The sequence below is a fragment of the Cololabis saira genome, chromosome 2 (assembly GCF_033807715.1).
Source record: "Cololabis saira isolate AMF1-May2022 chromosome 2, fColSai1.1, whole genome shotgun sequence".
Lineage (NCBI taxonomy): Eukaryota > Metazoa > Chordata > Actinopteri > Beloniformes > Belonidae > Cololabis > Cololabis saira.
The window spans coordinates 10876149-10899876 of NC_084588.1; the positions used below are offsets into that span (position 1 = coordinate 10876149).

General features: G+C 44.2%; 1 protein-coding gene across 2 annotated transcripts in view; it reads left to right on the forward strand.

Moving 5' to 3' along the window:
• The window catches only part of mapk8ip1b (mitogen-activated protein kinase 8 interacting protein 1b), a 75721-nt gene that overhangs the window by 22793 nt on the left and 29200 nt on the right, over positions 1-23728 (forward strand). For both annotated transcript variants that reach the window (XM_061737537.1, XM_061737546.1), the window contains exon 3: positions 21485-21742. In XM_061737537.1, the coding sequence (XP_061593521.1) occupies positions 21485-21742 (258 nt within the window). The remainder of the gene's footprint in view (positions 1-21484; positions 21743-23728) is intronic.

Below are 23728 nucleotides of genomic sequence, written 5' to 3' on the forward strand. Positions count from 1 at the left end.
GTGATGTTTTCCATGCAACAGTAAAGGACAATCTTAAATGAACATTGATTTAAAAACAGCTACATGTTTCCTGAAGGGCTGATTTTAAAATACCTTTAAACACATTTACAGTAGGGAGGGTCTGTTTCCATAAAAGGAAAATGAGATGTGACTGCCTCCGGGAGACATTGAAGAGCATCCCATTAGCTGCTCAACTCATGCTATAGGTGTTTGTATAGGTCCATAGGGGGAGTAGCTGCACTTATGTTTTCTGCACTCAAAGAGCTGCCTGTGACCCTGTATAGGATGAGGTGGGTGGAGCGATTGGATGGATCGATGAGAAGCCATGACAACAGAAACATGTTTACAGATTAACTTTCCAAACATCAGCTGATGATACGAAAAAAATCTCAAAACCAGATGAACTGAAAAAGAAAGGTGAAGAATTTTGACTCCAACGATGCCATTCCCCTTTCGGGATGCATGAATTACTATTATTCAAATGTATTTAAAATACAAGCATAAACATGCTAAGATCTCCAATTGTGCTTCTGGTTACTTTGCAGAAAGCTGCCATCTCAGGACTGCTGGCAAGTTCAGATTTATTTTTCCTAAAAAGTCAACGTGCACTACGCTGCTGTCCTTGTGAGGTTGAGGACTCGGCGAGGGTCCAGAGACACACAAAAACCTAAATTAGCTCTATATCCCTGATGTAGTCAGCTGCACAAGTCTGTTGCGTTTTCCAGTTAAAGTCGTCCTCTTGTGACATTGTGGTGGCAACAATTGTTGTTAAAAAATGATTGTCAGGAGGACACCTCAGCCGTCTTTCTGAAGTTTTAATGAAAAGACGAAAAACATTCAATTGAATGGAGGATCACACAGTGCCGATCTGAACAGACGCTCAGTCAGCCAGTAATGTCCTAGCAATGTTTAAGCACACGCTATCTTATAGTGGCCAGGCTGGGAACAACTAGACAAAATATCACCCTGGCAACCATGCCAGCCTCTGTGTCAAAGGAGCATGACCTCGGCATAGGAATGTTCACTTGAAAACAGGATTTGTGCATTAGTCTTAAAGCATTCAAGATAAAAAAATATTGTTATACCAAAATTTCCCATTACAACATACTCTCATATCAATGTACTCATTCACTCATTCGTGCTTGTTGGTGTTGTTAGTCGTGAGCAGGTTTGTGCGACTGCCTTGCAGCTTTTTATTTTAACAGCACAGTTTGAGCCGCTGGAGGTTAGAGCTTACTGTATTTGCCACGTTGCAAGACGGACAAAAAGAGAAGGTCTAACAAGCGTTTGAGTTGCAGCGTATCCACCTCGTTCAGAACCTCTGGTCTCGTCCTCTCAAATGGATGCTCCTCTCACCTGCCTCATGCAGTCCCATCCTCGCAGGAGCCGCTTGCCAACCGTCTGTTGCCCCACGTGGGACTGCACACATCAACATATGTCTGGCTTCTCACCCGCTGCTGCCATGATGATGAGGATGATGATGATGATGTTGATGACCACCAACAACAACAACAATTGCAGTGACCTCAACCTTTTTGCAATTGCCTTTTGTTGGCCCCTCTTTTGCAACAATTTTATTGTAGATGAAAACTGAATGACAGCAGATCCTCAATCTCATTGTTATTCCGGTTTTCTTTTTCCAGATTTGCCCCAGTCCTGTATGAGTTCTCTGATGTCCTCTGATTGTGGTGCTCATATGTGCAGTGAGGTAATTATTTACCCTGCCATCTGGCTACAGCGTAGAGCAGGGAACATGCTATCCTCAGCACCCTTTAAAGTTTACCACGTATCATGGGTGGCCCACTTTAAGGTGTTTTGCTGCATCAGCGGTTCCTGTTTCAAAGGGGTAGGAAATGTTTTGTCCTGAACATCATCTTCAAACTTTATTTTAGCAGAGGTGAACAATTGGAAGGAGAGACACCTGAAAAACATTAACAGTGCTCTTGAATCCAGATCCCCAGAAACGGCTGTCACAGATGTGTCCTTGTTTCAACACGCCTCATTCAAATGAATGGAACACCATCACCTCGTCACAAAGGTCACTCAGCACGTCTGTTTTGTCGTCGTGGTTTTATTACACCTTTGCGCAAAAGCCTAAATATATATTTTACGAGGTGGTTTTTCAGACGTGTTGATAATCCAGCAGCTGAGACATGAGGTAGTCAGTCATGGCACCGCCATCAAAACCTTGTTTCCAGCTCCGTTGGCCTTATTAAAAGACTGTAGTTGTCTTACAAGACTACTTAATCATGTATTACTGCATTACAGGGCTTTGCCGTTGATAATAATCAAATCATGCCATTTGAATAATCATTTGAATGAACTCGGGCTGCAGCTATCAAATATTTTGGTAATCGATTATTCTTTTTTTTTTTTATTTTCTTTATTATTATTAACCTCACATCTTACATTACACAGCTGGTGTACAATTGGTTTACAATTATTGTCAGGGAGAAAGAAAAACATCAGCATGTCAAAACATAGCTGTTGCCCTATAGTTGTGTAATGTTGAAAGAAACAAAACCTGCGTATATTTATATTTTTTAAGGTGAAACGAACAAACAGAACTAACTAAAGACAAACACACACACACAAAAAAAAAAAAGGGGGAACAATGATGAATCAAAACTGGATGTATGGGCTTGTAACAGCGACTTAATTCAGTTGCAGGGAGACCAAACTACAATATTATAAGGGTTTGGATATACACACACATAAAATTATGTACGTATAAAACGCATGAAACCTGGCAGTCCATCAAACCAACAGAGAAATGACAGAGAAAGTAAGTGAGTGGAGACAAGTAATTCAGTTTCTAGATAATTGTGACTTTTTTATATAGGAGACCCATTTTGACCATGACCTTGGTAATCGATTATTCTATCCAATATTCCATAGATTAATCAGATAAGTTCAGTTTGGCATTTGTTTTGTGAAAAAGTGTAACGGAGGTCAAGCTGGTGATCCGTTAGTTTGAGCAAGATGTGTTGGAGCAGGGAAACGCCTGAAACACGCAGGACAGGGGATCAGAAGAACCACGATCTGAGGAAAGGCTTCATGAAAGCCTGGATGTCTGACCACATCTGAAACATGTATAAACTTTAAATAATTCTCTCTGAGATGTTTACCTTGGTAGTTTTATGGATTCACGAGCAAGTCGCAGATGTTCACAGGGAAGCGACTGGGTAATCAGTACGACTGGAGTCGGTGTGAACTGCAGCTCTCGGGGACGGAAGTGTGGAGAAAATGGGCAGAGGAGCATTTATTATTCTGTCAGATCTCTCCTGCTCTGTTCCCACTGAAACCATCATCACCTCCTCCTCAGTTCAGCAGTAACCTAGGCAACAGAAGGGTTCAAGGGCTGTTCTCACTGGCTTTTTTTCCCTCCACTCATTGGATTGTCTAAAGTAGGGGGGAAAAATACTGATATTGCAGAGGACTGGGAATATCTCACGAGCCACCTCTCTCTCTTTCACAGCTTTAATATTCCTAACCGGAGAGCTAAATATAGCTGAGATTAGTGAATGTGAGCCCTCCCCGCTGGATGTGTGTATGCATGTGAACACTGAGTCATCCCTTGAAGAGCAAACATCAGACATGTCTGGCATCAGCAGTCACAACAAACGTGTGTCATTGAAGGGCTCACATTTCAGTGCGTGGCCCCGGCTGACCTCCGAGCATGTAGACGGGGGGATATTAGCGGTGTTACAGATGTGCTTGATGGTGTTTTGCTGAGACACCGGCTCTGCCTGTTGGTCTGAACCGGTTCGTATGTGGGTTTAAAGATGAACAGTTTGGGACGGTTTGGGAGGCTGCAGTGGGGGGAATACAGTTTACAGCAATACATGTTTACTTAGACCAGGGTTCGGCGACCCGCGGCTCTAGAGCCGCATGCGGCTCTTTAGCGGCTCCTGGAGCTTTTTCAAAAATGTTTGACTTTTTTTTTCCTTTTTTCTTCTTTTTTTCCTTTTTTTTCTTCTTTTTTCCTTTTTTTCTTCTTTTTTTCTTTTTTTCTTGCCTTTTCCTTTCCCTTTTAATCTCAACATTTTGACTTTTTTCTCAACATTTCGACTTTTTTCATGAAATTTTGACTATTTCCTCGACATTTCGACTTTTTTCTCGAGATTGTACTTCAACATTAATCTTGACATTTCGACTTTTTTCTCAACGTTTTGACTTTTTTCTCAACATTTCAACTTTTTTCTCAACATTTTGACTTTTTTCTCAAGATTGTACTTCAAACTTAATCTTGACATTTCGATTTTTTTCTTGACATTTCGACTTTTTTCTCAACGTTTCGACTTTTTTCTCGACATTTTGACTTTTTTCTCGAAGTGCATAAGGAAAAAAAAATCTTCCTCCTCTAAAATATTATTTTATTTTTCTCCTGCCTGGCCCTAATACTCTTCCATAGATTCGCGTAACAAAAAGAGTCACGTGGAAAGACATTAGCAGCTACATTTGCAGCCGAGGACCCAGTTATAACTAATATAGAAACATGCAGCATGTGTTGCCTTCATTCTAAGGCTTATACAAGACTTTTCATTTTTTGCGGCTCCAGACATATTATTTCTTTGTGTTTTTGATCCAATATGGCTCTTTCAATATTTTGGGTTGCCGACCCCTGACTTAGACTCTTATTTATTTGAAGATAGTTTAACCTAAAGATGTTTATTCATGTCATTTATTTTTTTATTTGTTATATTTCAAGCCTGAAATGTTAAAAGAAAACAAAAAGAAGAGGAAAAAACGAGCTTTAGTGGGGCAGTGACCCTTTACCTTTATTGTTGCCCTTGCCTCTGTCAGGATTTGACATTTCCCCCAGTTTCAGCTCTGTCTTGTTCCTCCTGTTTCCCATCTGCCCTGATTGTCTGCACCTGTGTCTCGTTATCCCCTGTGTATATCTAGTCTTGTCTTTCCCCTGCTCCCTGCTGGTCCGTACTGTTTCCTCCCTCCATGTTCTCCTCGTCAAGTTTTTGGATTCATGTTTTTGGTCTGCCTTTCGATCCTGCTCAGCAGCGTTTTTGGTTTTGCTTTTGCAAATATATTCAAGTTTTTTCCAACTCCTGCCTCCTGCCTCCTGCTCTCCTGCGTTTGGGTCCTTAACAAACCACCCCGTGACAGCATCCTCAACCCTTGAAAAGGATGGTGCGATAGAGGCAAGTCGGCTATTTTGTGCCATTATTTCTGCAAATGTATCTTAAAGGGGACCTATTATGGCATCTAATACCTATTTTAAACAGGCCTTGAATGTCTTTAAAAACAAGCTTTTGATTGTTTTTGCTAAATAAATTAGAAATTCAGCCTCTAAACCATGTCTTATCTTCCCATTCTCTAACCTCATTATCTATGTGGGATTCTGAGTGGGCGGGGCTATGATAATGAGGCTCTGTGCTGATTGGCTGGATACACCGCTACGAAAAAATGGAGGAAACTCCGGCCGGCGGAGTTAGGTGTGGGCGTGGTTTCACGCATCGGAGGCCAACCTATATGAATCGCATTTTGGTTACGTAACGACGGGAGCAGAATCTGAACGGCTCGTAGATCCACATCACACTGGACGGCTCATCCGGGCGGCTGTACAGACACTGCAGAATTTGGTTGCTTTCCTCCTTCTATGAGTTGGCAGGCTGAGGGGAGACCACTTTATATATGTTAAAGCAAGAAAAAACCTGTTTTTCATAATAGGTCCCCTTTAAGTTGTGCAACATTAGCGGGTCATTATTCGTTTTTTTGTGGGGTTTCAGAATTTATCTCGGCCTCTGCAGATCAGAACTGCCCTCCTTCAACTGAGCCTTTTGTAACGTTTGCAGAATGTGGTTTACATTGTCTTGATGGAAGTGTATCTTAAAACTACCATATGTTACTGTAAATTCTCAATCTACTAGTCTGCATTAATGCTGCCATCACATTTGTGTAAATGGCTCGTGCCAAGGGCACTGATACAACCCCCGACCAGCACGGCTGCTTGGACTTGTTGCTGAGGAGAGTTGCAACGGTCCTTCTCATCTGTGAGCGGGAGGATGTGGTTTCCAGTCCTTTAACACAGGAGCTGGAATTCACATTTGTCTGACACGTTTTCCTGCGGGATCAGGTCACGGTGTCTGTCTTGCCCTTTCACGCACCGAGATTACATCAGGTTGATTTGATAATCTACCAACATTATGCACATAATTTCAGCTCTGCCTTTATTGACAAAGTGGAGCTCTTTTGTCAATCTTTACTCGTCAAAGAATTTCATATATTTCTGTATTTGTTTTAGAAATTCATAATTGGTTGCCAGTTGATTTGTTTTTTTTTTGGTTCAGGTCATTTTTCAGTGTATTTTACTTATAATAATAATAATGACTAAACTCTCACTTGTTGGGCAAGACCAGCACTATTTCAGACCCTTTTTTGTTGCACATTCATTAAACAGTTGCTTTTACACCTTTTTTATTTTTTTAAATAAAATTGTGATTTCAGTTAAAAATCATATAATCTTTCAGTGGAAATATCTGCATGGTGTAACATCCCATCACTGCTGACCATGCACATTACTACACACTGGACTTTTAGGGTCTTTAAATGTTAAATGAGGGTTTTTGCTCTCATGTGAAACTATGCTTTGGGTCTGAAACTAACGTGAAAAAACAACCCCTAAATGAGGAATGATATCTGTTTGTTTCAGGAGCACCTAATCCAGATGGGGAGCAGCTAGAGTGGCAACCCTAACCCTAACCCTAACCCAGGAAGTTGCATCATAGTGTTAATTTAGCTTAAGTTGCACAGTGTAGAAATGGCATTGTATGACATAATGCTGCAGTTTCTGATGTTACGAGACACTTATCCTGCCACGCACATAAAGTATTTAGGTTTTAAAACCACCTCAGAGGATATACGGTGCCAGTAAAACGTTTGAACACATTGTGTTCATGTGAATGAGTGAAACATGTAAGAACCAATCTGCGTTACTTCCTTAATGAGACATCAAGAATTTACAAACTATGAAAATGTAATGGTAAAAGAAATTGATTATTATCTTGCTAACTGATATTTTGCCCCCAAGACACGTGCACATCCAATAATTCAGTATTTATAAGAAAAACCAGTCTGCACATCACAAAGCACATCTTTGACATACTGTAGCATCCCAGCTATTACAGGCTTTGTTTATTTGAATACAGCTGATTATCTTACCATTTCTTTTTTATACAAACAGTTTGACATACACTATATTGAACATGTACTTGCTTCTACTTTGATTTGGATTTGTAAGACGTCCTGTAAGTTTGCGGGCCTACACCTTCTCTTGCTTCTTTTTCTTTTTTCAAATGCACACGCATGGATTATTCTTGTTTCTTTTCAGAGCTGCCTCTTATTCCTGAAAGCAGTTAGTGAAGTTCGTTAGAAGTATTCACAAAAGACTAACAATGGTGAGATATGGCACTCTGCCCGTCACATATAGGGTGTGCTATGGTTGAGTTAAAGTTTAGCTTTCCATTGTTGGTAATCCCATATAACTCCCTGTAATTGAAACAGGTTTTGGTTTCACTACAAGCTGAGATCCAAAGCAAGCTTGATTCATGACCTACAGTAAAGGCTTCGAGCAAGAATGATCTTGCGTGCTTTTGGTTTCACCCCCCATCAGTGCTTTTTTTGGTAATATCATCCATTTCTGAGACAAATTTGATTCGCCACTGTGGCAAAACCACGTTCTGAGATTCCAATGTGGAATCTGTTCCTGTTTCGTGCCTAGATGGTGTTTTGGAAGTTGGAATAATATCTTGTCTTTGTGGAGGTGGTTAATACGTGTAGTGGGAAACAAAAGGCTTGTTACCTGCATCCGTACTGAGCCAGACCATAGTTGTACCGTGCTATGCAGTGGAGGAAAAACACCAATAGACAGTTGCTAGGTAGCAATCAGTAACAATTTAGTCATCAGGGGCCTCGTTTATAAAAGAGTGTGTAGGATTCATACTAAAAGTGCACGTAAACCCAAAAGCCGAAAATGGCGGGCGCAAAAAAAAATCTGTATTTATAAAACCGTGTGCACGCACACTTGCATGCAATGTTCTCTTTATAAATCACAGTCCAGCTGGAAGGTTGCACAGGTGAATTCGCCTCATACCCCGCCCTCTACACGCCCACTTCATGCCATAAATGGCCAATGCAAAGTACTTGATGACTGTATTTGCATATGAATGAGCCTGCTGAGTAGGGCTGCAGCTATCGAATATTTTAGTAATCGAGTATTCTACTGAAAATTCCATCGATTAATCGAGTAATCGGATAAAACATATATTTGTTTAGTTAAAGAGCAATTATAAATATACATAAGATGTTAGATGTTAATTGACATCAAGACTAAATTATATAATACAGTAGGTTCATGGCTGTGCATTTAAAAACCCTGAACTTACACCAGTTGACCAAATTCACTGCCTTCACTCAAAAAACTAAGGATCTTACCAAGAAATGTTCTTATTTCTAACCTAAAAATGCCATTACACCTGATATCAGACATAACTTAAAATGTTAGGTGTTTTCCCACGTGTTTCAATTGAACTTTCATTTGTGTCAAGCAAATTTTAAGTTCTAGTTAAGTTTTAAGTTAAAGAATAAGATTTTGAGTTTTGGCAGTGTTTAAAATAAACTTCTGATTCCTGCTGTATTGGAGCATATTAGGCACCAGTGCTGCTTGTTTTATCCATGAATGACTACAGAGATAAAATGAAATGAAAACTATCCAGTTAGCTTTATTACGTTTTTATTTTTCTGACATTTTCTGCCTTTTCCTTTAGTTAAAACTGTAGCGGGAACAGAGGTTTATATACCGGGTAAATGCTGATTTATGGTTCCGCGTTACAACAACGCAGAATGGTGCGCGTCGCTGCGTACCCTACGCCGTAGGCTACGGCGTAGCCGTGGCAACGCCAGCCGGACCGGCGCTCTCCGCCCTCGCCGGAGAGCGGAGAGTGCGGAACAATAATTTTGGCTTTAGAGGAGGAACATATAGGAGAACGGACCAGAAGAATATAGCGTGGATTAAAAATAAAAGTTAAGCACTGAACTACATTAGTCTCCCGTCTGGGCCATTGCAGACTGCCTGAGCATGGCATGTTACTAAAACCAAACCTCTTTCTCCCCCCTTTAACGTGCGCAGCGCATGGATGTATGGCGCAGCGTCAGCGCGTTGTGTCGCATTAAATGTGGTCCGGGCGTAATACGAGGCTTTGAGCTGGTGAAATTAAACGAAAAAAAATAATAAATAAATACATTAAACGATTCCTCGAGGCAGAGAAAATTCCTTGATCATTTTTTGTAATCGAATTACTCGAATTATTCGAGGAATCGTTTCAGCCCTACTGCTGAGCATGCGCAGCGGCTTCCTGCAGCCTGTTTGGGCGTCAGGATGAATGAACGTGTGGAGCCACCGTGCCACTGAATTTCACGGAAACTGAGATCGAGATGTTGTGGATGAGGTGGAGGACAGGAAAACGACATTATTTGGTGGTTACAGTAAAAGTAAAAAAGTATATATTTGATTGTTTATTTTTGTACATGTAAGAAAAAAAAAACAACCCTTCATGAGAAGTTTAAGAAAACAATAACAAAACAAAGAATTTCATCCTTTAAAACTTGCTATCTTGATTTACATGTGCCAAAAAAGGAGTAGGAAGAAGTGTAAACTTATTTAGTCCTACCCGCATTCACTGATCATTACAAATATATAAATTGTTGTGGTGTGGTATGTTAAGGACCCAAGTGCAGGGGAGAGAGGGAGGCTGGAGGCAGGAGTTCTCAAAAAACAAGGGTTTAATCCAAAAAAGGCAAAACACAAGGCGCTGCAGAGCAGGATAAACAAAAACCAGGAACAGGGGAAAACGACGAGGAGCACATGGAGGGAAGAACCAGTACGGACCGACAGGGAACCAAGGAATGACAAGACAAGATATACTGAAGGGATAACGAGACATGACGAGACACAGGTGCAGACACAATCAGGGCAGATGGGACACAGGCGGGGCAAGATAGAAACTGAAAGTTACAAACACTGGGGGGAAGTGTCAAACCCTGACAGTACCCCCCCTCAAGGGACAGATCCCAGATGTCCCCAGAGTCCTAACCCAGGGTGGGCGGAGGGGGCCTGGAGGAGGGCCCAGGCCACACACGGCCAAAGCTCCGGGGGCCGCCCTCGGGACCGAGCAGACCAGCGAGAGAGCTCGGGGGGGCGTCCCCGAGGCCTAGGCCTGGGTCTTGGCGGGGGGCGTGACGGGGATTCCTGGCGGGGCTCTGAGACTGGACGGGACTCGGGAACCTGACGGGACTCGGGAACCTGACGGGACTCGGGAACCTGACGGGGCTCGGGAACCTGACGGGGCTCGGGAACCTGACGGGGCTCGGGAACCTGACAGGGCTCTGGGACCGCCTCAGGAACAGAGGGCTCTGGGACCGCCTCAGGAACAGAGGGCTGCGGGACCGCCTCAGGAACAGAGGGCTGCGGGACCGCCTCAGGAACAGAGGGCTGCGGGACCGCCTCAGGAACAGAGGGCTGCGGGACCGCCTCAGGAACAGAGGGCTGCGGGACCGCCTCAGGAACAGAGGACTGCGGGACCGCCTCAGGATCCGGAGTCGGGGCTGACAGGAGGCGGGGAGCCGAAACAGGGGCTGACAGGAGGCGGGGAGCCGGAACAGGAGCAGACAGCATGCGGGGAGCCGGGACAGGAGCAGACAGCATGCGGGGAGCCGGGACAGGAGCAGACAGCATGCGGGGAGCCGGGACAGGAGCAGACAGCATGCGGGGAGCCGGGACAGGAGCAGACAGGATGCGGGGAGCCGGAACAGGAGCAGACAGGATGCGGGGAACCGGAACAGGAGCAGACAGGATGCGGGGAACCGGAACAGGAGCAGACAGGATGCGGGGAACCGGAACAGGAGCAGACAGGATGCGGGGAACCGGAACAGGAGCAGACAGGATGCGGGGAGCCGGAACAGGAGCAGACAGGATGCGGGGAGCCGGAACAGGAGCAGACAGGATGCGGGGAGCCGGCGTCGGGGGGCAGAGGATCCCCGGAGCTGCCCGAGTGGGAACCCGGGTCCGAGGCGCCGGCTGCGGGGGTACCCGGGTCCGAGGGGCTGGCTGCGGGGGTACCCGGGTCCGAGGTGCCGGCTGCGGGGGTACCCGGGTCCGGGGCGCTGGCCCCCCCTCAAGGGACAGATCCCAGATGTCCCCACAGTCCACATCCAGGGCGGGCTGGGGGGGAACACGGGTCCTCGGAGCTGGCTGAGGGGGGGCACGGGTCCTCGGAGCTGGCTGAGGGGGGGCACGGGTCCTCGGAGCTGGCTGAGGGGGGGCACGGGTCCTCGGAGCTGGCTGAGGGGGGACACGGGTCCTCGGAGCTGGCTGAGGGGGACACGGGTCCTCGGAGCTGGCTGAGGGGGACACGGGTCCTCAGAGCTGGCTGGGGGGGGTCCGGAACCATCACCGGAGGAGGAACTCCAGCAGGAGCTGAGGCGTCCAGAACCACCGCTGGAGCCAGAACAGGGGGCGATGGGTTCAGGACCACCGCCGGAGCAGGAACAGGGAGCGATGCGTCCAGGACCACCGCCGGAGCAGGAACAGGGAGCGATGCGTCCAGGACCACCGCCGGAGCAGGAACAGGGAGCGATGCGTCCAGGACCACCGCCGGAGCAGGAACAGGGAGCGATGCGTCCAGGACCACCGCCGGAGCAGGAACAGGGAGCGATGCGTCCAGGACCACCGCCGGAGCAGGAACAGGGGGCGATGCGTCCAGGACCACCGCTGGAGCAGGAACAGGGGGCGATGCGTCCAGGACCACCGCTGGAGCAGGAACAGGGGGCGATGCGTCCAGGACCACCGCTGGAGCAGGAACAGGCTGGGGCTGGCGCTGGCGCCGTCGCTTCCCCTGGGGCTGAGAACCCCCGGGCCCGCCTCGAGCCAGGCGTGTTCCCCAGAAGGGGGGAACAGGCTGGAATGCGTCCAGGACCACCTCGGGAACAGGAAGAGGTGCGTCCAGGGCCCCCACCGGAACAGGCTGGGGCTGGCGCTGGCGCTGACGCCGTCGCTTCCCCTGGGGCTGAGAACCCCCGGGCCCGCCTCGAGCCTGGCAGGTTCCCAGAAAGGGGTCCCCATTTTTCTCTGCCTCTCGGCGGAAGAACTCAAAAAGAGTAATATACTCTCCCGCTGGGTCCATGTTGGTCGGTCCGTTCTGTTGTGGTGTGGTATGTTAAGGACCCAAGTGCAGGGGAGAGAGGGAGGCTGGAGGCAGGAGTTCTCAAAAAACAAGGGTTTAATCCAAAAAAGGCAAAACACAAGGCGCTGCAGAGCAGGATAAACAAAAACCAGGAACAGGGGAAAACGACGAGGAGCACATGGAGGGAAGAACCAGTACGGACCGACAGGGAACCAAGGAATGACAAGACAAGATATACTGAAGGGATAACGAGACATGACGAGACACAGGTGCAGACACAATCAGGGCAGATGGGACACAGGCGGGGCAAGACAGAAACTGAAAGTTACAAACACTGGGGGGAAGTGTCAAACCCTGACATAAATAGTATAAAACAAAGCGAGTGAGTGTCAGCACGCCGTTGCTGCGCTAAACGCCGTGAGTGCCACGGACAGATGGTGCAGAAAAAAAAAAAGAAGTGGTGTGATCTGAAGGTGGAGGCCAAGCGGTACGGAGCCCCTAAAGGGACGCGGATTTTATTTATATATATATATAATGAGTTTTACGTGCGCGCGTGAAAGCTTTAAGGCTGATTTATGGTTCCGCGTCACACCAACGCAGAGCCTACGGCGTAGGTGCGCGTCGCCGCGTACCTTACGGCGTAGGCTCTGCGCCGTTTTAATGCGGAACCATAATTTAGGCTTACGCGCGCGTAAAAGTTTCACGAGCGCGTAGAACTCATTATATATTAAAAAAAATCTGAGTCCCTTTAGGGGCTCCGTAGAGTGGCCCGGCACTCATTTGTTCTGTCCTCAGTCACTCTACGGTTGTCGCGGTGGGTGAAGACGAGGTTCCTGGCGTGTCCTGCACCGCGGCTGCAGCAGCAGCAGCACCAGAGTCCTGACTGACGCTGAGCTTCACACACAGAGGGACACGATCAGAGCTATTATATTATAAGTCTGATATATGTTGTGATATGTGATGACATTATTAAGAGTATGACATGAATCTGGCTTCATTTCACCACCTCACAGCCTGCGTCGCCAGTTACCCATATCTTCAGACTGTTCCTACGGGAGGGTCAGGGTTGCCGTAGGGATACGCACATTTTTCGGTTAGTTTTTTCTTTTTAAATCCCAACCTTTGTGTAGAAGGTGGCTTGCGCATCTTTCAAGCCCTGTTTTGTGCGCAAGCAAGCTTTATAGATGAGGCCCCAGGTCCTTTAGTCATTCTCATCAGTCTCCACTTGTTGTGCATGTTTAGGAAAACAAGATAGATAGCAATTATGCACATATGTCAGTTTTTTCTGGAGAAGAGTAAGTCAATTTCGGACAAAGGCCCAGTGTTTAAAAATGCATGATGGGACATTAAAGATGGATGGCTGTCGGGGAGGAAGGGGAGCCCTTAAGTTTGTGTACATGCAACCAGTGGTGACCTCATCGTGATCTCATCCTCCCAGGGGAGACTCAGGAGGCTTCCTGTGGCATCAATAATGAACATGGAAGTTACGTTGTGTAGACAGGCGTGGTGTCTGTCTCCGCAGCCGGCGGGTGTGTGTGTGTGGGGGTGTGTGTGTGTGTGTGTGTAACAATGGCAGCTCGTCCACTGAAGCAGGAGAAGCTGCCCTTGCAGACCAGAGCTGACTCTACTTGAAGGAACCTCTGTTTATGACTGGTCTGATGGCAGGTCTTACTTTGGTTTTGAAGCATCACTTCTGCGTTGCATCTTCAAGTAACTTTGACTGTTTTTACATCTTCCTGCGGGGACTTTCTCAGTTCCCCTCATTCAGCCTAGTCCTTACATTCAAATGAGAGCGATGAAAGTGATAAAGGGCAGATTTCAACTAACGTCCGTGTTGGGAGTCGACTTATCTGTTGATTTTAATGACAAGTTAAATAGTCATGAAAATACTCGGCTATTTCTATTATGCCCTCCACGTATCTTTGCCTTATTGATGCTGTGAAATCAGAGCTGATCATCACAGCTCCCACGTGCACGTCACCAGTAGTGCACGGATCGTTGGTAACGCAGGCAAACAATAGCAGACAAGGGCTTGGTGGCATCACCGGCATCACACCAGTCCCTGCAGAGCAGCAACATCCCTGTCATCCGGCCACACTGCTGGTTCTCTCCCTCACCCCGCCCTCTCGTTCTCCAGTGTCTTCTTCTTCTGTTGTTTTTCCACATCTGAACTATTCTGCCCCCTGCACTTCCCACGGTGAATGACAGTAAGAAATAACCATGCCCCTCTAAGTGGTTTGAAAGAACACCTGTTTGACGTTAATGAGGCTCTTATGCGGCGTGTCGACATTAAAAAGTCTGCATCTGCGAATTTTCACAAGCAGATATGCCAGGTAATAGTTGCTCCAGTCTGATGGGATCCTTCAGCAGACGCAACGTTTTTTGCAAGGAGACCTTGAAAAAAGCTTGATGAGCCACATGAACCGCCTCTTGGCTTTGGATAAATAGCTGTGTGGTGACCTTTATACAAGACGCCTGACAGGTATAGCGAGCAGGTTGAGCTCACAATGGTCTAGACTTGTAGTCAAGACCGTTTACACCGACACCAAGACCAGAGAGTATCAAGAACAAGACCAAGACTAGTTTAACTCAAGACCAAGAACAAAAAGAAACCTAGTTATGTTGTCATCCTGCGTGAGTTGTAGAACATCAGCACCATCCTGGTTTAGCTGCTTAGTTTCCATATGGGCTTGTATTCAACTGCAGCACAATAACACAGATAAGTGGATTTCTGATGTTGAATTGACTATAAATGTTTTCATCAATCAGCTGAGATCAGATATGTGTGACTGCACTACCGCTATTTCTACACTATTGGAGGATTGACTCCAGTGCTTTTGAGGATTGACACGACTACTAATTACTCGCAATGTCATTTAACACAATAATCAGCCTCAAACATCTCCCTCCACCTCAGAAAAGGAATGAATAGTAAATATTACTGATTTAAATGTGACTTAATTTGTAGATGAAACCTGAATTTTAAATATTAATGATACACACAATTATCGACTTGAAATTGCATTATTTACCATTATAGTAGCCAGATTACACTATATATCAGCATCACTGAAACGGCATAGACCTAATGCTTAATCAATCACAACGATCTGCAAATATTATTGCCAATGATGCCATAAATTTACTCAAACAAGGCCGTGATAAATACAATACTGTAATTAAATACAGACACACATGCAGATGCACCAAAACATGAAATGAAATACAAAACACAAATAGCTTAAAAACTGTACATTAACAAGAGGAAGAACTGGTGATACAAGGTTCTGTCACCTTGGTGTGTGAAATGACATTTCAATTATCTGATTCTGAGACTGAGAGACCCGAGGCCGAGAGAAGATTAAGACCAGAGACTGTCGAGGCCGTGACAAGACCAAGTGACGAGACCGGTCTACAAGTCTACGATGGTCTGGACTTGTTGGTAGTGTACACATATTCAGACTAAACATCACGAAACAAACTCCCTCCCTTGTGCTTCTTTGAGATTCTTCCCCCAGAATCGTTCACACACAATTTACATCAATATACATCCAGTGATGGGGCTGTAATGAAGAAAGATTTCACTGTAATTCATGGATAAGGAGCTCAATATGTCATAAATCTGTTGATTGATTCAGAATCTTTGGACCATAATAAGTAATAATCATTGTGTGAGAGTAAAGTCATCATTATGATGAGTTCTCATCACATTCAAAACGTTTAACCAAACACAAGAGATGAAATGTGGACACATTTAAATATTAGGAAAAAGTACACCAGAGATATGGGAATACTTTTATACACAAAGAAATGACTGGAAGTTGTGTTCTTTTCATTCCTTCATTTGAAATCTCTTTTTTTGTAGGATGACTAGAACAGAGGATAAGATTGTTGCACACACGGCTGTACTGAAAGGTTAAAGTGAAGTGACTCAAGTTCAAACAAAACACGAGGGGACTTGACGTTCCTCGGAGACATGAGATGACAAGACGCATCATCATCACAACCAGTGGAGGGCAGAGAGGTTGAGACGACTGCATGCACGTCAGCAGGGGGAGTGTGTTTGAGCAGCAGCCATTCGTTTAACATAGAGGTTGAAAAGAGGGAGAAAATTGTAATTTAGCAGAATCACAGAATCTTACTATTGATTTACTAAAAGAGATGGATTTTCTTCGAATTCTTTCTACACATGGTTGTGCGACAAAGGGAGTGCTGGTTCAGTTATCAGATAGTTATTAATAATTGTGTTATAATAGTTATTAATAAGGCAGATGAATTATCAAAATTAATAAATAAAAACGGGGCTCCACGAATCACACGTCAACTCTCCGCCATCTTGGATGTGGCAAAAAATTATAATACATTAAAAAGTTAAAAGTTTTGTCTTTTTAAACATGATTATTATACTGTACATCACAGTCAATTCCACAGCAACGGTACATTACATTAGTGAGACAGAGAAAAAATACTGTGGTTTAATGAATGAATATTAGTGTGTGTGTGTGTGTGTGTGTGTGTGTGTGTGTGTGTGTGTGTGTGTGTGTGTGTGTGTGTGTGTGATAGAAAAAAAGTGAGAGAGTGTAAGCAATGATAGTAAACTGAATAAATGAACACTGACATTATCAGTGTGTAAAGAAATTAAAAGAACAGCAATCAAGTAATAATAGTGATATTAAATCAATGAGATATCTGTAAGAGGTACTGTAGGTAAATATAGTTAAATAAAGTTATAAAGTTTTTCATACTAATTGGAGTTAGATTATATACAGGATTGACATGGTATGAGAGAAGAAGAATACTGTAATACAGGAGGAAGGAGAAAGAAGACTCAAAGAGAAGAAAAAAGGAGGGGCAAAACAAAAACGATAATCATATTTCAAATTTGAAAAATAAATAATAACAGAAATGTTGTCTTTGGTGCTTGTTAGATTTCCAAATATATTAGTGTTTGAATGGATCGATGACGGACAACACACTTTGTATAACGCTTTATGAAGTTCTGTCCACTTCTTGTATTAGTTTACTGGTAAACTTGTCACATCCAATATGGCGGACGCGGTGTCACATCACAGCAACAGCCCCCCCGCTCAATGAGGCGTCTATGTTTATATGTCTATGCTGCAGACCATGATGAATGACTGGGGAAGCCTGGGAACTGTAGTCTAGGCCAGTGATCAGTGTTGTGGGGGAGCTGACCTGGGTGGAGGAGGAGGAGGAGGAGGAGGAGGAGGAGGAGGAGGAGGAGGAGGAGGAGGAGGAGGAGGAGGAGGAGGAGGAGGAGGAGGAGGAGGAGGAGGAGGAGGAGGAGGAGGAGGAGGAGGAGGAGGAGGAGGAGGAGGAGCAGGCTTGATACAAACTAGCTTTATGACTCCACAGGCAAATTTTATGTAGCTTATATGTTATTGTCATCCTCTTGGAGTCTTTACAACATATTTATGACAGTGGTGATGAGGAGAAGCAGACCTATTTCCATGGCAACAGTGTTTCTCACCCACACACACACTGTCCCCACGGATGCTGCTCACACCTCCATACATTGTTGAGAGGAAGCAGATCCATCAGATCAAATGGACATAAAAACAGCCCTTTAAAAAAAAAAAAAAAAAAAAAAAAAAAAAAAAAAAATATATATATATATATATATATATATATATATATATATATATATATATATATATATATATTATATGTGTGTATGTAATGTATTTATCTTCCTTTTACCTTGTTTTTGCCTCCTCTGGACGGCGACTTTTTTGCCTGTTTCATTATATCGAGCTTATGCAGCTATAAAAAAAGGGAATATTCTAGTGAACTAAAAGAAACAGCTGTAAGCTTATAGAAGTAATGATTTGTTTTAAACCCTTTTCTAGCTTTGAAAGTCACTGTGTATGTTTCAGGTCGGCATGTGCAAATTGTTTTAAGTGATGGGAGAGAAATATTCAAAAGTACCATTAAATTAGTTTGGAGGGAGTAGTCTCCATAATGGTTCTGTTTAATATGTTCATGCCTCAGAGTCTTACAAACCCTGCATTTTGTATGTAACGTTTTAGCTCAGAAGCAGGTTTTTCTTGTTGTTGTTGTTGCATTTGAAGCCTTGTTTTGTGACGTTCTCTCGGCCCCATTGGCTGCGTCTTCTCTCCCCGCGCTGCTCTGATTGGCAGAGAGCCTGACGACACAGCATCTTCAGGGCTGCAGCATCTCCTTCACCGCTGAGCCTTGTCTCCTAGCAACAGGGGGCAGGGCTCCCTTAAAGAGGCCAGTCACATGAAAGCCACGCGACCCAGTAGACCACTGCTTTTAACAGAGGTATTGATTTTCCTAATGGGTGGAAAGGTGAACTTAAGAAGAGGATTGGGGCGACTAGAGGAGAAAAATAATAATGGGAGGATGTCTGTCAGAGACTCATACAGACAGACAAACAAGGGTCTGTTCCAGCTGAGCTGAACGTACGGCAGCAGGAGGAAAGGGTGGCGTTCATATCCTCAGCTTATCACACAACGGGGTTATTTAAGAGTACATTTGGGATTAATGGTTTGAGTGATGGATCGGGGGAAGAAGATTCCCTGTTGAAGGAGGATTTATAGACAGACAGGGTGAGAAGGACGGACAGATGAGTGGTCAGTTGGAAGCCTGGTAGATCTCAGTAATCAACATGTGCATGGATGGACAGATAGATGGAGGGGGTGGACAGGATAGAAAGATGGATGAGAAAAATGAAACGCTGATTGAAATATTGATGGATGGATAAGTAGATATGTGGACAGATGGGGGTGGAGATGTGTTGATTTCCAAATGGGAACGTCGCTGCATAAATGAATGCTGGATGTGAAAACAGAAGGAGGATTTTCAGTGGACGAGTGGATGTTTTGTTGAAATATGTATAAAAGCTGAACAGATATGTAGAAGCAATCTAACGTTTGTGTATTTTCTTCTGTAATCATATTTGCACTGATACTTTTAAACGCATAACAAGTAGACTATTTTGCTTTTTGAACTTTTTTTTCCATCTTCCACCAAATCTCTGGGTTCATTTTTTATTTTTTAAGCGATTCTGTCAATGTAGTCAAGTGCATCCATGCTCGTCCTATTATGATATTATAATACCGGTGTATTGTATAATATCTCTGTATTGTGTACCGTATCTCAGTCAGTCAGTCAGATATCTTTAATATAAATATATATTTATATCAATAAATGGCCCGTCTTATTATTTACACCATGGAGCTGTATTTCAGTGTTACACATCATAGGATGTTTTCACATCCCTTGTTGGCAGTATCATTTAGTCATATGATATTTCCAGATGTTATCAGAAATCAAATGCTGCCCAAAGGCTGCATATCTTGGCAATGTTTTTAGGGAGCATTTGAAAAAAAGCGTTTGTTTTATTATTGCAGCTGAAAATGAGCAGTTCAGAGGACGGTGTCCATGAATGACATGTTTCCCTTTTAATTCTTTTTAGTTTTACCTTTTAAGCAAACCACAGCCAGCCTTCCTTCATACTCAAAAGCTTCTTTCCTCCTTGAGTGAAAGAGATGAGTGGAAATCTGTGCCGAGTCTCCCACTGCATACAGATGCGCTTGAAGGCAACACGTAGCCTTTACAAGTGGATTAGCCTCCATCCCATTCACCCGTTTGAGTCGGCCGACTGTCTGCTGCTACACCCGAGCACATGCCTCATTTAGGAGAGAAGAGATGGATGATGGACTTGTTGTTTTTGTTGTTATCACCAAGTATAAAATGCCCACTCCAAATACAGAGCCTTAAATTATATTCTGCACAGACTCTACAAATGCCTTCGATAAAGCATGTACTGTAGAAGACAATATATCAAATGATTAATGATGCTGTAGTGTATATGTAATGACACCTTTATGTTTCACATTCTCCACATGAATGCGTCATTTGCATTTTTCCTCGTATCTGTTGTGTTGTGGGACAACACCTGCAGCAAAGAGTTAAATACTATAATAGGCTTATCAGCGTCTCAGAGGTTGGAGTTACCGTGTGTAAGCGTGGGTTGTGTGTAATGTGATCTTAGGGGTTTCATGTGAGTTTAATTTATTCGTTTGAGAGTAACTTAATGCAGATATGTTGCTAGGTTAGATGTCTGGTTCTGATTTCCTTTAAAGTCTGACAGGCAGATTTTCTTTCTGCGCTCTATAATTAAACCCATGCAGTAACAATCAACTGTGGGAAGATAAGAGCTGGTCCTAGCTTTATTATCAGCCTAATAGCCTTTATTAGCTTCATGCTCAGTTGGAAGATGCTCTCTTACACATAGGATTAAGATGTTGCTCCATTTGCTGACTGGGTTTATAGGAGTCTGATAGGAGATTCCTTGTTATTCCAGTCACATGTGACGGTGCTCCCATAATGCTAGCATGTTCTGATGAGGAACTAATTCATCAGTTTTGGATGAAATGACATTTTGATGTACTCCCAGTCTTGTATGAAAGGTTCTTTGTTATTACAAACAGCCAATGAAATACCAAGAATAAATGCCCTACTGCCTCAGCAGAGCGTCTGAGAGTTGCAAAGATATTTATAAGAATGCACACTTAGCAATGCCGCTAAGGCGAAAGTACCTTAACCCAAGTAGTGAATTAAGTACCTCTTAATTCAGTAGAATTCATGCTTTTATGGACTTAGATTGCATCTTGAATAAATGTTTGCTTGCTTGTGGTGTTTCTGTTAAAGAGAGAGAGAGATTAGAGGCCAGTAGAAGTGTAATTTGTAAGCTTGGAATAGATAAAAACTGTCTATATGTATAAAGACGATAGACATGTTTATTACAGTTAGTAGTAGGTTCTCCTGCCAACATTGCAAAGACTTGATTTAAGCACCAAAGCAACAAACATGGAGGGATAATTACCCAGACATGGTTTACACACTGATTAAGACCAGTTAACGACCTCCACAGCCTGACCTGACCTGAACATGATCTCTGATCAGTACTACTGTGTGTCAGTCTGATTATCGGGTCAGAAGATGATATTCTGGCAAAAGCCAGTACAGCGAATTCCCAGGAAAAGAGCAGCAGAGGATTTCATTCAGATGTAATGTTCCATGTAAATACTATCATGTAGAGCAACAGAATCCATAAATAGCCTGTTTCCTCCTTTAAGCAGCCCACTGTTGGCAGTGAGAGTGCTGTTTGTCGAAGACGGAGCAGCTTCTAATTGGCCGGCTTTATCTCCTCATTCCATGGATGCACACACTCCGTCTGTGTCTCTCTCTCTCCCTCTCTGATTTGACTGACGGCGTGCTCCCTCCAATCCCTGCAGGGCCGTGTGCGGCGAGGAACCAATAGCATGTCGGGGAGGGCGGAGCTGGGAGCCGTCGGCCAGCTTCAGGCAGAGATGCTTCATTTCGACCTCATCGACGGTGCTGACGGTTACCGCGGTGATAAGGAGTCCTCCAAGGCGACCGCAGTTGCTACGCCGCCGGTCACCAAGGACCCTGCAGCACCTGTTACCATGGATACGTACCGGCCCAAGAGACCCACGACCCTTAACCTCTTCCCAATTGTGCCACGCACACAGGTAGTGCCTGCATTAACCTCATCTACAGATGCATGCATACACTCTCAGTTTCTGTCTGACAGCAGAATACTGATCAGAAAGCAGAAGCATTGCATAGGATGTTTTTTCTGCAGAGGAGATGCTTTCTTTCTGTGTGTCAGCCAAGCCTTGTATGCAAACATTATTTTTGCAAATGCAATCACGAATGAACAGTCTGCTTGACATCGGCACGGCATTCATGACAATTGCTTCTCTGATAGGATGTGTTGTCAAGACTGAACAATAGCTCCGATTGTCAAGACACTTCTCCCTTTCCCCCTTGGTGCTCGTCTCGGTTTGTGCTTGAATGCTGCCAGAGCTCGTGACTGTGTGTTTGTGTCCAGTATGGCAATGCTGGTGAGAACCGGGATGAAGAGGCAGGAGTCTCGGAGGGGGATTTTAGGCTTCAACTTAGATTTAATGTCATTGGTTATTGGAGCTATGTTTGGGAAAGTGGGTTAATGTGCATGTGTAGAAAAAAGAAGACTAAAAAGGGATTGTGTATGCTAGAATATGATGCCCCCTATCTGAAAAAGGACACGACAAATCATGGGCTTTATGTAGCCGTACCACTTCTGTCCACACGGGGGCATACGGAGCCACTCCACTGACCAGAGCTAGCAACGTTGCCGTGGTAATGAGTGGGGACAGTCCGGCATGTCCAGTGGTAATAGTAACAGTTTGCACCTGTTGTGTCGATTCATGCCAGAGGCTGACAAACATTTTTATTTTTGTGCTAAGTTGTCCACGTGTGGTCAGAAGTGATGTTGTTACATACAGTGCCTTTAAGTTGAGGACTTTATTGACAGTAGGTGGACAGCACGGGTATAGAGAGAGGGGAAGACACAGGATAGAGCGACAGGCCTGGATTCAAACCCGCGCTGCCTGCAGTAGGGCAGTAGCCTCTGGAAATGGCGCCCGCTCAACCCACTCTGCTGCAGATTCATTTTAAAACAGGACATGTTCTTAAAGGTTTCACCAGACATTCACTGTTTCTGCAGATTTTACCATTGAGTTCTGAACATTTTCGATAATCTCCAGACCTGGTTTGTTGCTGCTCATTAGGAACTGAGATCTTCAGTTTCAGCACCACATGGTTGCTAAACATGTCTTTGGTGCTGGGCAGGTGGTCTCAGGTGGATTTACCAGGTCCTTAAAGGTGAGAAGACCTGCATCAGAGAACCATAACCCAGGATAACCAAGTCAGTCACAAAGGAAACTCCCTTTACGAACTAAACCTTGAGAAATAATCTTAAATGTTACCAATGTCAAATCATCTCAAAAGAGTAAATTCTTGGCTAAATAAAGATAAATGCAAGAGAAGAAATCAAATAGTTTTCAGGCAGAAGCTAAACACAACATTCCCATTTGTAGAATGTAAAATGTTAAATGTTATAAATTACGGCCAGCTTGAACTGTAATGGGGATACTTGTGTTATGTAACAGACAATAATATGTCACATAACGAGGTCACCCTTGACTCCAACATGACTAAAGGCTGTCAACATGATCAGCCAGGCAGGTCTATATATATCTGCATTTGTTCTTGGAGCAGTTCTGTGGGGCAGAACTACGCTCAGCGTTCTTGCTGTGTGTAATATTTGAAGTATGGAGTGTCTTCAGAGGTGCCGCCGTCAGGCTCGTATTTGCTCTTCTCACAGCAACTGCAGGAGGAAACCAAATAAGCAGGCAGAGATGTGCAACCTGACAATGTTAAGTGTGTGAATACATCCTGGTATCTCCTGTATGTAATCTGTAAAGATTTAGGGTTAACCCTAACCCTAACCCAAACCGTATCTTATCTACGTAAACACGTTGAAAGAAAATGGGTCTCTTTGAATCGAAGAAGCCGCCGGTCAGGAATGCTTTTTTTCTGAACATTTGACATTAATTAAGGAGGACTGGTCAGTCAAGGAAGAGGGGATGGTACGGACTGCATGGTTTAAATGTTGATTACGTAGAAGGAGA